Source organism: Acartia tonsa, chromosome 15 (genome assembly GCF_053477335.1).
Source record: "Acartia tonsa isolate MP-2025a chromosome 15, ASM5347733v1, whole genome shotgun sequence".
In the NCBI taxonomy this organism is placed as follows: domain Eukaryota; kingdom Metazoa; phylum Arthropoda; class Copepoda; order Calanoida; family Acartiidae; genus Acartia; species Acartia tonsa.
The window spans coordinates 3510014-3527760 of record NC_137274.1 but is presented as its reverse complement, the minus strand read 5'-3'; the positions used below and the strand labels follow the sequence as shown (position 1 = coordinate 3527760).

The 17747-nt window shown below is 36.1% G+C and overlaps 2 protein-coding genes across 21 annotated transcripts in view; both read left to right on the top strand.

The window, feature by feature from the left end:
- The window catches only part of LOC145307374 (lysophospholipid acyltransferase 5-like), a 33866-nt gene extending 31430 nt beyond the window's left edge, over positions 1 to 2436 (top strand). For all 19 annotated transcript variants that reach the window (XM_080149777.1, XM_080149772.1, XM_080149775.1 and 16 more), the window contains one exon: positions 1884 to 2436. The gene's annotated coding sequence lies outside the window, so the exon portion shown is untranslated. The remainder of the gene's footprint in view (positions 1 to 1883) is intronic.
- Positions 2428 to 17373, top strand: Pdp (pyruvate dehydrogenase [acetyl-transferring]-phosphatase 1-like protein, mitochondrial). 2 transcript variants are annotated; one of them, XM_080149758.1, is made up of 17 exons: positions 2428 to 2478; positions 3842 to 3895; positions 4824 to 4869; positions 5899 to 5963; positions 6955 to 7012; positions 8080 to 8124; positions 8650 to 8724; positions 9355 to 9991; positions 10795 to 10951; positions 12928 to 13063; positions 13252 to 13267; positions 14250 to 14335; positions 15209 to 15292; positions 15850 to 15933; positions 16065 to 16105; positions 16444 to 16491; positions 17015 to 17373. In XM_080149758.1, exons 2-17 carry the CDS (start codon positions 3867 to 3869, stop codon positions 17070 to 17072), a joined length of 1665 nt encoding a protein of 554 aa, XP_080005884.1. In that variant the 5' UTR covers positions 2428 to 2478; positions 3842 to 3866; the 3' UTR covers positions 17073 to 17373. The 2 variants fall into 2 exon arrangements, with proteins under 2 accessions (XP_080005884.1, XP_080005883.1); XM_080149757.1 differs by lacking the exon at positions 13252 to 13267 and having other exon boundaries at positions 12928 to 13079.
- The last annotated feature ends 374 nt before the right edge of the window (positions 17374 to 17747 follow it).

The following is a 17747-nucleotide window of genomic DNA, read 5'->3' as shown; positions in this document are numbered from 1 at the left end:
CCGGATCTCCGGTAATTTGCCGGATATCCGGCCGGATATCGAACTTATCCGGATATCTAGCTTATTTCTAATTCCGGATATCAAACGTTGGCCAGATATCCGGCATCCGGCCTAACCCTAATATTATATATAGTTAGCAGGGAGGAAGGGGACACTGGACATTGTAAATTATACTAGTACCCAAAGTTTTACAACGACGACTTTCTTATTTTTAATTTTGATTGGTTGGTTCACAGTCATTAATTTTAATGTATCTAATTTATCATCCATTGTGTTATCCCTATTGGTATTGAACTTATCAACCAGGTATCTAAACTTTAAAGGGATAAGACAATGGCCGATAAATTAATGTACATCCCCAAAATTACCCCTTCTGTTGATCATTATTTGTGGTTGAAACGTTTAGACACTAAACTTAATAAAACAACCAATAAAATTTGAATTAAAGTCTCCTTAGTTGTTGAGCCAATGAATAAGTAAACGTTAGTATATAACTTTGGGGACTAGTGTAATAAACGGCCCAATGTCCCCTCCCTCCCCCTCTGAACTTGTAAACCTACTTAATTTTATTAACCTTTATGTGCCAAATTTTATAGTAGTGCAGACTTTTTATTTTTCTTGACTAGTGGCTACACCCCCTCCCCCCCCCCCTAGAAGCCTCTAGGGGCACATGAGGGGAGGCGGGGGGTAGTATATCCACCCTCCTCTGTCTATCTCATTTTAAAATTGGTGGGGGGGGGGGGGGAGAATTTATTTACATGACCCCTTCCCCAAAATAGCTATAAACCTTCCAAGGACTTCACTGGGGAAGCTTCACTGTAAAGAATAAACCAAAATAGATCCAGCGGTTAGTGAGATCTTAATGCACATACACACTTTAAGAGATAGACAGACATCCTGTTACTTTAGTCCTACTACAAAATATATTCAAAGATTTATTTTCAGTGAAATAACAATTTTAAAAATATTGTAAATCAAAATAACTTATTAAAATGTTTTTAGCATATTAAATGTTGGATCATAATTATAATTTATAACACTTAATAGTACTCTTTTTGGCCTGATACCGGATATCCGGCTGATTTATAATGCCGGATATCCGGTTATCTGGCCAAAGTGCGATATCCTGCATTATAAATCAGTCGGATATCCGGTATACGGATAGTTTTTATGTCCGGTATCCGGCCGGATATTGAAAATGGCCGAATATCCGGCCCATCCCTCCCTACACATAATAGTACCCATAACTCCTGCAGGGGGGGGGGGGGGTAACTCTTATATGGGTACCCAAACTCCTGCTGGGGGCTAGCTTGGGTCCCATTTTAATGCATTAATACTCATAATCTAATATGGATCATGTTTAGTCTTATTTTATCAATTTGGTCTTTAGTCTAAAAGGACCAGGTATCTAAAGGGATAAGACAATGGACAATAAATTGATGTACATCCCCAATGATGATAAACAAAACTATCTCTGCTGTAGATCATAATTAGTGTTTGAAACGTTTAGATACTGAACTTAATGAACTAAATAATCAAAATGAAATAAAAGTTCAAAAAGTTGTTAAGCCAAATTGATAAACACAGGCCTCCAAAGTTTTATAATGTTTTTTTCTTTTTCATTGGCTTAAAAACTTTGAAGAGTTTTATTGCATTTTGATTAGTTGGTTCGTTGAGTATCCAAACGTTTCAACCACTAATTGTAATCTACAGAAGGGTTAATTTTGTGTATCATCATTGGGGGTGTACATTGTACTTCAATTTATCAGCCATTGTCTTATCCCTTTAGATCCCTGAATTTAATGTCCCTTGTCCTATAACTGGTGTATTATAAATGTTCCCAAAGTTTTAAGTCAACGGGGTTATAAAACTTTGGGTACCAGTGTAACTAAGTGTGTTGTCATCCTTGTTTATTAACCAATTATAAAAACTTGTGAATGTTTTAGTTTTTACCAATGTATAGTAATAAGTAACCAATCTTTTGCTGCAAGGGTGGCTTGGGTACCAGTATAGTAACTATTAGGGTTGTGCCGGATATCTGGCTATTTTCAATATCCGGTCGAATACCGGATATCCGGGCATTTTCAATATGCGGCCGGATACTGGATATTGAAACTATCCGGATACCGGATATCCGGCCTTTTTCAATATCCGGTCGGATAGTGGATATTGAAACTATCCGGATATCTGGCTGCTTCTAATGCCGGATATCCGGTAATTTTTCGAATATCCGGTATTTTGTCGGATATGGAATGTTGGCCAGATATCTGACCTGATACCGGATATCCGGCATTAGAAATCAGCCGGATATCCGGTATCCGGCCCAACCCTAGTAACTATTATATAGGTACCCAACAAAACCTTGGGTTCCAGTATGATAGAAGTCATGTGAATTTTAATTTATTTAAAAATATTTAAATTTTATTTCAGAACAAATACTAGAATGTAAAAGGTTGTAGCAGCTGCAAGAAGCAAAAGGTTGGTAACCACTGAACCAATTAGGCTCTACTCTTGTATATACATATATATGTACTAGCGGCTGCGCCCCCTTGCATCTAGTGGCTCTATATTCGATGGAAAATGGAAGTGCAGAAAAATAGCCTAAAAACTATACCCACTTCGGCATCTCGGGCCTAAAAAAATCTGGTTTTAATCTTATATCCGCAGAAAGCTGTTTATAATACAATGCGAGAATTAACTATCCTCGTATTCATTCGAATCCGGTGGATAGGAACCGGTTCTCATATATACGAAAAAACTATGTCTAGCATCGTATTATATCCAGCTTTCTACGAATTATACAAATGTACAATCATAAGATTTTAACCAGTTTTTTTTAGCCCGTACCTTCGGCACCTCGGGGCTATAAAAACTGGTTGTAATCTTTTAATTGTACATTCTATATCCGCGGAAAGCTGTTTTATAAGACAATGCGAGAAATAACTTTTCTTAGATGTTGCACAAGATTTTCATGTACTGGGATAAATTGATGCTCGCAGCTAGCTAAAATAATTATACCCCCATACCAACTCATTTTACACAATCCCCTCCTCTCCTACTGGATGAACGAAAGGATCAATAAATTAATTGACAAAAAAAATGTTAAATATCCAATTTTTATTTCTCTATTTTTTAGAGGGAAGATACTACATAGGTCGTGGTGTGGTTTTAGCCTCTTTAATTTTCTTAATTATTTTCTTAGGGCGGTTTTACGCATTTTTTTCTTCTCTTCCCTACCCTTAGGGGGGAATGGCATTTACACATCCAGCAAATTTACAGTGGATGTGTTTTTACCATTGCAATGGATGTATTTATTATAATCTGAATTTTTACTCTATAAATGGCGTTGCTACAAAAGACCAACTCTACAAAATCAACGCCTACAAAAGACCAACTCTTTTTGGTCTTTTGTAGGCGTTGGTCTTTTGTAGTGTTGGTCTTTTGTAGGCGTTCGTCTTTTGTAGGTGTTGGTCTTTTGTAGGCGTTGGTCTTTTGTAGAGTTGGTCTTTTGTAGCAACGCCCTATAAATGACAGTAAAACTTAGAGCCACTAGTAGAAATTTAACATTATGTTTACATAAGTAACAATGTTTTAAAAAGCAGGGTTCTAAAGGGATAAGACAATGGCCGTTAAATTGATGCACATCATCAATGACACACAAAATTACCCCTTCTGTAGTTTACAATCAGTGGTTGAAGCGTTTAGACACTCAACTTTGGGAACAAACCAATTAAATCTATGAAAGTCCCCAAAGTTGTTGAGCCAACGAATTAGAAATTTATAAAACTTTGGGGACTAGTCATGTGGTAAAAAATACTAAATATATGAAATATTTATTTAGAAATTGTGTCTTACCTACCCAAGCGATGGCTGGATCTATGAATATTCTTATCAGGTAGGTACTTTTCCAGTTTGCCTTCCAACCGATTTTATCCGCTGGATTGGAACCGGTTCTCATACTATCCGCATAATATCCGCGGAAAGCTGTTTATAATACAAATTTGAATTGTCCATACCTACCCAAGCAAAGTTCTTTCCAGTATGGCTTCAAAACAGATTATTATCCGCTGGATTTAGAACCGGTTCTCAGCCATACTAAAAAATCATATATTTTATCGTTTTATAGACAATTTTCTGCGAATAGGAAAATGAAAAATCAAAATACTAATACCCGTTTTGGCTTTTGGCCCCTCGGGGCTAACGAAACTGATTTGAATTTTATAATTTTTCAATTTACAATTTACTCCGCAGAAAGCTGTCTACTTTAGAATACAATGCCATATATAACTAGAATTTTTAGCAAAGCTTTTTATAAAATTAGGGTCCGTCTCGTTTCGTCAATTTAAGCATGTTAGAATTTTCCTATTGATTTCTATGAAGATTCCTGTAATAGTTAGGTACGATTTAGCTAAGCGTAGCAACTCTGAATCATTATCAGAAACCCGTATACTTTTGATATCCAGTTTATTATGAATATAAAAGTTTACAATCATAAGATTTGAACCAGGTTTATATCCGCGGAAAACTGTTTATAATACAATGCGATAAAAGTTCTTTCTCGCTTTGTATTATGAACAGCTTTCAGTGGATATAAAATGTACAATTATAAGATTAATACCAGTTTTTTTAGCCCCGAGATGCCGCAGCAATATTCGTAGAAAACTGGATATAATACGATGCTAGACATAGTTTTTTTCGTATGGATGAGAACTGTTTCTAATCCACCAGATATTAATCGGTTTCGAATCTTGGAACAAAAATATTAAAAAATCTTCCAATTTTTTTTATAAAAATCTTCGAGTTAAGTTTTTTTATTTTTTTAGAACTCGAACTCCAAAGAAGTGTCCTCATGTTGCATCAGCTTGGAACGTAAGTAGATCTTTTAGGTATTAAAATAGCCTAAAACCATCACAGAATTAGTATTTACAGGGAGGGAGGAGACAATGGGCTGTTTATTACAATAGTCCCCAAAGTTTATAATAACATTTTCTTTTAAGTTGACTTTGGGGAACTTATATTAATTTTTTTTGGTTTATTCATTAAGTTGAGTGTCCAAACGTTTCAACCACTGATTGTAATCTACAGAAAGGGTATTTTATTTATCTTCATTGGTTATGTACTCAATTTATTGGCCATTGTCTTATCCTTTTAGATCCCGTAGTCAATATTTAGCTTAAAGTTGATTTTTAAATTATTCCAAACTGGATCGAAAAGGATAAGACAATAATGGATGATAAATATCTCAATGATGATGAATAAAATTACCCTTTGTGTAGATTTAATTATTGGTTTAAAAGTTCTGAGTCTAATAGTTTGGAGAATGGATTTATTATTACTTGGATGCTGAACCAGATTTTCTTGTATTCTGATAAAGTGAAGCTTTCAGCTGGCTAAAATTACGAAACCCCCGTCCCCTCTCTACCTACTGGATGAATGAACTGACTTATATATGAGGTCCATATTGGCTGGTTAAATTGACTAGAAATTTCTTTCTGTTAATATATCCATGTTCTATATATCTTATATCCATTATTTATGTACTAGCGGCTACGCCCCTATAGGCCTCTAGTGGCACTTTGAATGTTGCGTTGAACTTCCTAAAAATCGAGAAACGTATTTTTTTGTGATTTCTCTTGGGAGGGTGGTGGTGGTACCCTCCCCCAAAATAGTTATAAACCTTCCCGGAACCCGATCGTTTCAGCGGTTAGCGAGATCCTTCGGTACAAACAAATCTTGGTAATTGACGTTTCCATAGGGAGGGAGAGGGGTAAATGAACTATAAATGATACTGGTACCCAATGTTTTTAAAACATTCTCATTAAATAAAAACTTTGGGTACCTACTTTTATTTAACTACGTAGTACCTAGTGTTCCAACTTTTCAACCAATAATACTTAGGAGTTGTCGGTGCTAGTTCCAAGTTCAGCAGCAGCCATACAATCCAATAAATTTTCTTCCATCAGGTAGGTACCTAGCATTTTTTTTTCGAAACCGATTATTATCCGCTGGATTGTAACTGGTTCTCAGCCATACTATCCGCATAATATCCGCGGATAGTTGTTTATAATACCATGCTTAATAATAATCACTCATAACAGGGAGGGAGGGGACATTGGGCTGTTTATTTTACTAGTCCCCAAAGTTTTATTGTAACGTTTTCTTTTTCGTTAGCTTTATAACAACTTTGGGGACTTAAATTAAATTTTAATAGGGTCCAAACGTTTCAGCCAATAATCATAATCTAGAGAAGGGGTAATTTTGTGTATCATCAACATTGGGAATGTACATTAATTTATTGTTCATTGTCATATCCCTTTAATATAACCCTTTCTCTTAGTAGCGAAGCTACTCTATAATTTACTTTGTGTGTCAGCCAGTCTGTATTTGCGTAGTTTTATAACTTTCAATTACTAACATTTGACACTCTACAAGTGTTCATGTTGGTTTGTTGAAATCAGATTTTATGTTCTAAGCTTCGCTACTTATGCATGCTGTTTAACTAGTGAAGAAGCTACTCTATAATTCACTTTGACCGTCCGTCCGTCAGTCTGTAACACTGTAGCGAAGCTACTCTATAATTAATAATGTCCATATGAAAAAGAAACTAGAATTTCTCGGCTCCTGTAGAAGATAGACGGCTGAAACTTCTTGTCAACATTCCCATCAACATGGAGCGTAATTAAGTATTAAACATCCATGGCGGTAGGAGTGCTGTAAGGCAGGTTTTAAGCTACTTTTAGTTTAGTCATTAATTCCTAATGTCCGTCTTTTCGTATGAAAGGGAAACGTGAATTTCTCGGCTCTTGTTAAAGATAGACGGCTGAAACTTCTTGTCCACATTCCCATCAACATGGAGCGTAATTAAGTATTAAACATCCATAGCGGTCGGAGTGCTGTAGGGCAGGTTTTAAGCTACTTTTAGTTTAGTTATTATTTCTATTTTTGTATTATCAGGAAATATCATGTTGGTCAGCCAAATGAAAATTCATTTCAGTTTCGTGAAAAACTCAGGAAAAATTCAAATTTATTGAAATATCTATCTATCTATCTCTCTAACTATCTATCTATCTATCTTTCTATCTATCTATCTTTATAACTATCTATATCTCTAACTATCTATCTATTTATGTTTATTTTGTTTGTGAGTTTTGTTTAGTTTTGATAAGTTTGGAGGATTTTTCCCTATGGTAGATTTCTCTTGGGAGGGTGGTGGTACCTTTCCCCCAAAATAGTTATAATCCTTCCCAGGATCTATAAGAAGCTACATTATAGAGGAGAACCATATCGGTTCAGTGGTTAGCAAGATACTTTGGTACACACAGACAGAGATTACTTTTATATAAGGATAAACGTGTTTTAAATTGCAGTCAATCTATCTTTCTAACTATCTATTTCTCTAACTATCTATCTATCTCTCTAACTATCTATCTATTTATCTCTGTATCTATCTACATCTTTAACTATTTATCTATTTATCTCTCTAACTATATCTATCTATCTATCTCTCTAACTATATAGCTCTCTATCTATCTATTTATCTATCTCTCTAACTATCTATCTATGTCTTTCTAACTATCTATCTATTTATCTTGGATAGCCCTAGTGGCTAGACAAAAGTGTCTCAGCCTACTCCATGACTACTTAGGCCCAAACCCTAAGAAACTATGGCTAATCAATCAATCAATCTATTTATCTCTCAATCTATTTATCTATCTTTCTAACTATCTATCTATCTCTAACTATCTCTCTAACAATTAATCTTTCTAACCATCTATTTATCTTTCTAACTATCTATCTATCTTTCTATATATATATCTATCTATCTATCTCTCTAACTATCTATCTATTGGTGGATAAATTTTGTGGTGTACCGCAGGGATTGCTCTCCGTGTCAAAAATTATTAAAAATTCAAATTCAACTGGATCAAAACCGGATAAACGTACAAATAAATTTACTTAAAATGAAATATAGCTAATTTAATTGCCTAGAAAAAAGTATTTCATAATCATCTTGATTGGACAACTCCTTCCCCATCAAAACCTCGGGAACGGCCAATTATTTGAATATTATGTGTCAGGGGACAGACAGCCACCTCTGGAGTCAATGCTTTCACTCACTTCAAGGAAAACCTCTCATTTTTAAAACCAATTATTATCCGCAGGATTAGAACCGGTTCTCCGCTATACTATCCGCATAATATCCGCAGAAAACAGTCTATGATACGATGCAATAAATATGTATGAAAACACAGGGATCTAAAGGGATAAGACAATGGCCGATAAATTGATGTACATCCCCAATGATGTTACACAAAACTACCCCTTCTGTAAATTATAATGAGCGGTTTAAACTTTTAAACACTCAACTTAATGAATCAACCAATCAAACTTTAATAAAACTCCCCAAAATTTTTGAGCCAACGAATAAGAAAAAAGTTATTATAAAACTTTGGGGACTGGTGTAATAAACAGCCCAATGTCCCTTCCTCCCTCCCTGTTACGAGTGTCTTATGTGATTATATGTAACATTTAGCATCGTATTATAAACACCTTTCCGCGGATATTATGCGGATAGAATGGCTGAGAACCAGTTCTAATCCGGCGGATAATAATCGGTTTGGAAAAATGAGAGTTCTGCTGCTGGTATAGAAGGCAGACACAAGTCTTCAGAAATTCCACACCTCCCTCCCTTCTAACTACCAAGCCAAGCTAACCCCAGCTGAGGTAAGGCATGTTATGATTGTCATATTGATCTCAAACTTTGGATGGTGATTCCTATAAAAGCTAGGTACAATTTAGAAAGCTTAGCAATACTAAAACAGTTACCAGAAAGTCCTTATGTTCATTTTAATCATGCTCATTTAAAAGTTTGGATGTTAGAATTGTTCTATTACTATCAAACTTTATCCTTGGATGAATGTAGTGGAGTTCCCCAAGGTAGCATATTAGGTCCTATGATGTTTATACAGAAATTCCACAACTCACTGCATTCAAAGTGTCAGCCCAAGTATCAGATCTATAGTATAGATGTATATACAGATAACTACCTCCCCCCTTATCTATTGTCCCTTTTCGTCTGCTAGCAAATTGTTTTCTGCTACTTGGCTGTGTTAATATTCCCGACACCATTGATTAATTTTTCAAAGACCCAATTGAGGGTCGGCACAAGGTCATTGGGATAGGAAAATACAATTATGTAACCCCTTTCCCCTCCTGTAATTTACTCTAATGGCCAAGCTAACCCTGGCTCAGGTAGGGGATGTTAGGCATGTCAGAATTGTCCTATCAATTTCAAACTTTGATAGTGATGATGGTTCCCCCAAGGTCCTTTATAATGCCATTATGTTTGTATAGGTAACAGCAATGCTGCGAGGCAACGAGTACAGCATCAGCGACCTGCCTGCAGGGCCTGTCAAATCTTTCGAGACCAACTGCCTGCGGTCCAACAACCCCGTCGAGGACTCACACTCCGAGGCGATGGTCAACAATGGTGAGGGCTACCTGTTTGGCATCTACGACGGCCACGGGGGCGCCGCGTGTGGACAGGTAACGGCCAAACGGCTGCAGAACTACATAGCCGCCGGCCTGCTCAATCAGACAGATCTTGAGGCACATTTGAAATGTGTCGCTGAAGCGGTGCGGTCCAACAATAGTGCAACCACGCAGGAACTGTTACCGTGCATCCAAACGCTTAATGAACAATTTGAGCTAGTGCAGGACCTCCGGGATCTATACATGAAAAGTTACCATGAATATCTCTGCAAGTTGGCGCAAAATTTTCACACTGCCAGCTCCTCCTCTGAACCGCCCAATGAGAACATAGAGAGGGTGTTGACCCAGGCTTTCAACAGTCTAGATGCGGATATGTCACGGGAGGCGCTGCCCTGCCCGGTGAATGGGGTCAATATGAAAACGCTTACTGTGGCCATGTCGGGTTGTGTGGCGGCTGTTGCGCATATTGATGGTCCACATCTCCATGTGGCTTACTCAGGTCTTGTATACATGCATTTACTTAATGGATTTCTCTCTAATTAGTATAGCGTATAGATAAATTGACCATTATGGATGGATTGGCAAATTGATAGATTGATTGCTAGACATTTTGACTGATAAGATTGTCTGATAGATTGACTTATAGATTTACTGTTGTTTTAATTAACTGATTGATAAACTGATAGATTGTCTAATAGATGGACTGATAGATTTACTTTTATTAACTGATTGATGTACTATAGGTTTACTGTTATATTGACTCATAGATTGACTTCTTGATTGACTGATAGATTGACAGATTTATAGACTTATAGATTTACTGATAGATTGACTGTTAGATTGACTGTTATATTGACTTATAGATTGACTGATGGATTGATTGATACATTGACTGCTAGATTGACTGATAGAGATAGACTGATGATAAATTGACTAGTAGAATAACTAATAGAATAATTGATAGATTGACTGATAGATTTAGAGTCAGATTGACTGATAGATTAAGTGTTAGATAAAATGACTTATATTGATTTATACATGACTGATTTGTAGACTTATAAATTGACTAAACGATAGACTGTTATATTGACTTAAGTATAGATTGACTGCTAGAATGACTGATTGATAGAATGGCTTTATATTCAAAAGCATGGGAAAATATTTGAAAGCTTGGGAAAATATTTGAAAGTGTGGGAAAATATTTGAAAGCGTGGGAAGATATTTAAAGTGTGGGAAAATATTTGAAATCGTGGGAAAATATTTAAATCCATGGGAAAATGCATGTATATGTGTGTACCTAAGGTGACTGTACGGCTGTGATTGGTAGTTTGTCAGAGAATGACACGTGGCTGGCTAAAAAACTGACCAATGAGCACAATTCTGACAACAACAAGGAGGTGAAGCGAATTCTTTCTGAACATCCAGACAGCGAACATCATCAAATTATCAAAGGAGACAGGTTGTAACAACATTATATTTGTTTAAAGGGAGTGTTGCATGAAGTGCATTTAACAAGTTTGATTGGAAGCATAAGTTAAAAGAATACCTACCATCTAACATATATAATTTTGTATTGTGATAAATGTCAATCAATAAGGCACCACCAAAATAGTCATCATGCTTTTTCTGTGAAAACAGGACAGCCAATTATGTTGCATATATCCAAAAATATGATTTTCAAGTCTTGATATTTTAAAAACTACCTGGTAGAAAATTGAAATTATTTCAAATATATGTCCTATAAGGGGGGGGGGGGGAAAGTGACACTTTTTGAAACCAAAACTAAAAGTCAAAGGAACTCAACTAAAAAAAGAGTTACAGGTCTGAGATTTTGCATGGCAGTTGCTTTATAGGGGTACAATATGGAACTGTGAAGAAACGGCGGCGCAACCGCCGAAAACCGCCGAGAAAAGGCAAAAAAAATTACGGCGGTTTTCGGCGGTTGCGCCGCCGTTTCATCACAGTTCCATATTGTACCCCTATAAAGCAACTGCTGAACAGAAAAAATATGCAGTTCACTAAATTCAAGTTTTAATGCACTCCGCTCAACTACCCCTTATTAAAAGACCACATTTGACTCATTGTAATTGTACGTGGCAATTACGTATGTGTACTAAGTTCTTCAATCAACTGATCTTTGTTTTCATTTACATAATGTCTGATTCCACCTATGAATCCTTAAGGAACATTCAATAGATCTCATTGGTTGAAATTTTGTACACATTTATTACGTAGATATGTCAGCTGTTTAATTTCTTAGTACAAAGCTTTGCTGAATCAGACTTAATTGCCCAAAAATTTTGTCGTAATTTTTTTTGGAAATGTAAAAGCTTCAAACAGAGGTGGATCCTTAAAAAAAATAGGCTCGCTACTCGCTGGTGAGGCAAAATATTTTTTGAGAAAAATATTCCAAAATCGCATAAAAAATCTACAAAAATTAAATAAATTATAAAAGATTCTGTTTCATTTTTGTAGATTTTTAATGTGATTTTGGAGGAATTTGCCTCACCAGTTAGTAGCTAGCCTAATTTTTTTTAAGAACCTGCCTCAGCTTGACTCGAAAGTAAACAACTCTTTTGTCTGCTAGAAATGTTCCCTTTATGCTTATAAGGAATGTAATATTATCAGACATCTTAATGCATTCTTTAAGAACAAACTTCATGTTTAAATATTTGCTAGATCAACAAATATAAAGAGAGGTGTAGGTTTCTGGTAGAATCCGTAAAGGTGTGTGTTTTAAGGCTTAAAAATAGTAGTAGAATAATAATATTCACTAAATATGTGTATTTCTTATTGAAAAGAACGATAGACAAAATTTTTTTTAAAAAGTTAACATAATTTTTTTATCGTTCTACTACTGTTTTTAACTTATAACACATAACTTTAACGGATTTTACCACAAACCTACCCCTCTCTTTGTCTAAATTATGATATTCATGGTTTGTTTATTCAAAAGTAAGTAATAGTTATTTCTTGCATTGTATTATAAACAGCTTTCCGCGGATATAAAATGTACAATTATTAATGATTAAAGCCAATTGTTTTAGCCTTGAGATGCCGAAGGCACGGGCTAAAAACTGGTTTTAATCTTATGACTGTACTTTTATATAATCATAGAAAACTGGATATAATATGATGATAGATATAAGGTGGGGGGGGGGGGGGGGTAATGCAACCATCTCGTAATCAATGATTAAATGGCACTGAGCCGCCAGCCATTACTTTTCCAACTTTCTGTTCGATTTAGGGAAAATAGACCTACCAAGGATTATTCATGCAAAATTTCAGATCAAAATTCGAATTATAAGTGCCATTTAATGATAGATTACGAGATGGTTTCATTAACCCCCCGCCTTTTTTGTATGGATGAGAACCGGTTCTAATCCACCGGATATTAATAAATTCCGATTAAATACAAGAAATTACTTTATACAGGTTGCTGTCGGTTCTGGCGCCGCTCCGGGCCTTCGGAGACTTTAAATTTAAGTGGGAGAGAAGTATTATAGAGGACACCCTGGGTCAGGTGCTGGGTGACCGAGCTTGCCCCCCAAATTACAAGACCCCGCCATACCTTACCGCAGAACCAGGAACAAATTCTTAATATTTTATAGATTTGAAAGCGTGGGAAAATATTTGCAAGTGTGGGAAAATATATGAAAGTGTGGGAAATTATATGAAAAGTGGGAGAGAAGAGAGGACACGCTGGGTCAGGTCCTGGGGGACAGAGCTTGCCCCCCAAATTACAAGACCCCGCCTTACCTAACCGCAGAACCAGGAACAAATTCTTATTTACCTATAAACCCGGGAGGTAGGGGACAATGAGCTGTTTATTACACCAGACCCCAAAGTTTTAAATTAATGTATTTTTTATTGGTTGGCATAACTTTGGGGACTTAAATTGAAATTTGATTGGTTGGTTCCTTAGGTTGAGTGTCCAAACGTTTTAACCTTTGATTTAGATATACAGAAGGGGTAATTTTGTGCATAATCATTGGGGATGTACATTAATTTATTAGCTATTGTCTTATCCAGGGTTTCGGTTTTCGGATCCAGATCCGCAAGGATCCGCATATTTTTGAGTCCAAGGATTTGGTGATTTTATTTTTATTGTCAAGGATCCGGAACCGGATCCGCATACAATCAATGCGGATCCGAAACCCTGGTCTTATCCCTTAAGATCATTGCATATAAACACAGAGTTTTTTTGAAATATTTTATAGTGTAGCCTGTAGGGAACCAGGGCAGGGAAGGGACTTTGGGCTGTTTATTACTAGTCCCCAAAGTTTTATAATAACATTTTCTAATTTGTTGGGTCAACAACTTTTGGGAGTTTGGTGTATTTTAATTGGCTGGTTCATCAAGTTGAGTGCTCAATTGTTCCAAATACTATTTGGATCCATTGAAGAAATATTTAAAACCGCGGGGAAATATTTGGCACTGTAGGTGTGAAAGTCAATAAAAGTAGCTTGACTCACCACAAAGCAAACATGTGTAACCATTTATCCAGGTAGACAACAGCATCTTGTATTTCTGTAAAATTCACAAATACTTGGTCTGTGCCTTAATGTTGAATAAAGTAAAACCCCAGAATAAACTAAACTATTTCTGGAATGTATAAAAGCTTCATAGGTACATAAAAATGATTATAAAAAAATTATTTAAAACCGTGGGAAAATATTTGGAACTGTGGGAAAATATTTAAAAGCGCGGGAAAATATTTAAAAGCGCGGGAAAATTTAAGAATTTTGTTCTTGAAGACGTGACGTACCACCGCCTGACACCCAGGGATAAATTTCTAGTCATTGGATCAGATGGACTTTGGGACATGATGACGCCTATGCAGGTGAGCCTGATGGATAGACAGATAAACAGATAGACAGATGGACAGATGGACAGATAGACAGATAGACAGATAGACAGATAGACAGATAGACAGATAGATAGACAGATAGATAGACAGATAGATAGACAGATAGATAGACAGATAGATAGACAGATAGATAGACAGATAGATAGACAGATAGATAGACAGATAGATAGACAGATAGATAGACAGATAGATAGACAGATAGATAGACAGATGGATAGAAAGATGGACAGACAGACAGGTAAATGGACAAATAGACAGACAGATGGACAGATAGACATATGGACAGACAGATAGAAAGACAGATGGACAGATGGTCTTTAGAACATGATGACTCCTATGCAGGTAAGACTGATGGACAGACAGACATATGGACATATAGACAGATAAACAGACAGACATATGGACAGATAGACAGATGGATATACAGACAGATAGATGGACAGACAGATAGATGGACAGATAGACATATGGACAGATAGACATAGTGACAGATAGACATATAGACAGATAGACACATGGACAGATTGACATATGGACAGACAGAAAGATAGACAAAACGATAATTGTCAACTGCTTAATATGCAATTAAACAGATTATACAAAAAAGACCAACTACCAATCATCTCCCAATGAAGCAATAATGTCTGGACTACATTAGATTGCACTTGTACCCAAAGTTTTATAACCACAATATCTTGTTTATTGACTCAAAAACTTTGGTTACTATTATTTAAATTCGCCAATAATGTTAATCAATCTACAGAAGAGATAATTTTGTGTATCATCATTGGAGATGTATATTATCCTCCATTGTCTTATCCCCTAAAATCCCTGTGTTGTGTCTAGGTGATCCGACTTGTTGGAGAACACATGTCAGGGAAGCTTACTCTTTCTCCTCTCCACCTGGCTGAACCTCATATTCCCCTCCAGGTTAGTTATATATAGCGTGAGAAAATATTTTAAAGCGTGGGAAAATATATGAAAGCGTGGGAAAATATATGAAAGCATGGGAAAATATTTGTTTTCTCTCCTCTCCACCTGGCTGAACCTCATATTCCCCTCCAGGTTAGTTATATATAGCGTGGGAAAATATTTGAAAGCGTGGGAAAATATTTGAAAGCATGGGAAAATATTTACTTTCTCTCCTCTCCACCTGGCTAAATCCATATTCCACTCCAGGTTAGTTATATATAGCGTGAGAAAATATTTTAAAGCGTGGGAAAATATTTAAAAGCATGGGGAAATATTTGAAAGCATGGGGAAATATTTGAAAGCATAGGGAAATATTTGAAAACATGGGAAAATATATAAAAGCATAGGAAAATATTTGAAAGCATGGGATTATATTTGTAAGTGTGGGAAAATATTTGCTCCGTCTCTTCTACACCTTGATGAAGCTTATTTTTGGCGTTATCCTCTTTCCGCGGATATTATGTGGATATCATGTTATTACTGAGAACCGGTTTTAATCCGCTGGATATGTCTAGGATATTGCTATGCTGCTGCGGAAGCGCCAGGCCGCCATGAAGTTGAAACCGGTGGACACAAATGCGGCTACACATCTCATAAGGAATAAAAGAATTACTATAAAGCATTTTTTCTGGTATTATAGACAGCTTTCCGCGGTTAATATGCGGATAGTAGGGCAAAGAACCGGTTCTAATCCAGCGGATTGTGTAATTCTCTTATGCTGTTGGCTAGGTGCGCACTGGGAGGAACTGCGTACGGTGTGGATCATAGCAGGAACTTAAATACTCTGAGATTTAGTAGCGTGGGAAATTATTTGAAAGCGTGGGAAAATATTTGAAAGTGTGGGAAAATAATTGAGAGCGTGGGAAAATATTAGGTTATGTCCGTCCGTCCGTTTGTAATAAGTTTCAGGCTGAGAACTGTTTTTAATCCAGCGGATATTAATCAGTTTCAAATCCACAAAAAAAAAATCAATCACAATTTTTATTATAAACAGCTTTCCGCGGATATTATGCGGATAGTATGACTGAGAACCGGTTCTAATCCAGCAGATATTAATCGGTTTTGGATCCATTCTGGATAAAATAAATTGAAGAGTATTTGTGTTACAGACTCAGTCAGATGTTGTCTTTGCCCCAGGATATGGTCAGAATGTTCAGGCACGTACAGACACTCATATACAAAGCAAATTATACAATAGCTTCGCTCAAATTTAATTAAAATAGCTTAAAACCTGCTTTAAAGCAGTCCGATCGCCCTGGGTGTTTTATACTTAATTATGCTCCATATTGATAGGAATGTTGACAAGAAGTTTCAGCCGTCTATCTTTTATAGGAGCTGAGAAAATCCCCCTAAACGTTTCATTCTGACAGACGGACATTTCAAATTATACACTAGCTCAAATTAAAAAAAACCTTACCTTACTTTGTATTATAAACAGCTTTCCGCGGATTTTATGCGGATAGTATAACTGAGAACCGGTTCTAATCCAGCGGATAATAATCGGTGAAGAGTGTCTTATTTGATTATATATTTTCTTATCCTTTTAGATTCCTATGTTTTTATCGCATCGTATTATAGACAGCTTTCCGCGGGTATTATGCGGATAGTATGGCTGAGAACCGGTTCTAATCCAGCGGATAATAATCGGTTAAGAGTGTCTTATGTGATTATATTTACCAGGGATGACATCACAATTACTGTTGTATTTTTTGACGATGAATACCTCAAATATTGCTGAACAGAATTTATGCAACACAGAAGATATGTGGAGGATAATTAGAACCACACCCCCCCCCCCCCTCCTTTAAAATTGAATGGGGCGGGGGGTCATATTTAGTAAATTATATAAAACAAACTTATATATATAAAAAATTACAAATGCACTATTCTTATAATAAAGTAGATGAATGTCTGTCTGTCTGAACCGATCGGGTTCTCCTTAACAGGGTAGCTTCTCATAGGTCCTTGGAAGGTTTATAACTATTTTGGCGCGGGAAAGTACCAACACCCTCGAAATTTCCCCTAAAAAATAAATACTCTCCCCCCCCACCCAAAAAAAAATGTTTCTTTAATAAACAAAAATCTAAATTAAAAATTTATTTTGGGATTAAACTTTTCCCCTCTCAAAAACCTCTAGAGGCATCTAGGAGCATTGCCGCTAGTTTATTTTAAAGAGCTTATCCTAAATTATTTTAAATATAGATATATTATCCTTAAATTAAAGTAGAAGGAAGGTTGTCTGTCTAAAGGGATAATTTTGTGAATCATCGTTGGAGATGTACATCAATTTATCGGCCATTGTCTTATCCCTTTAGATTACTGATACATTTAGTCAAACCTAATAAAACTTGTTCTTAGCCGTACTGAAAAATCATGTATTGCATCGTATTATAGACAATTTTCCACGAAAAAA

Coding starts and splice junctions, on each gene's coding strand:
- Pdp (XM_080149758.1), top strand. CDS start 3,867: ATGGCTGGATCTATGAATATTCTTATCAG. Junction 9,992..10,794: donor TCTCCATGTGGCTTACTCAG/GTCTTGTATACA, acceptor TGTGTACCTAAG/GTGACTGTACGGCTGTGATT. Junction 16,106..16,443: donor TACGGTGTGGATCATAGCAG/GAACTTAAATAC, acceptor TTTGTGTTACAG/ACTCAGTCAGATGTTGTCTT.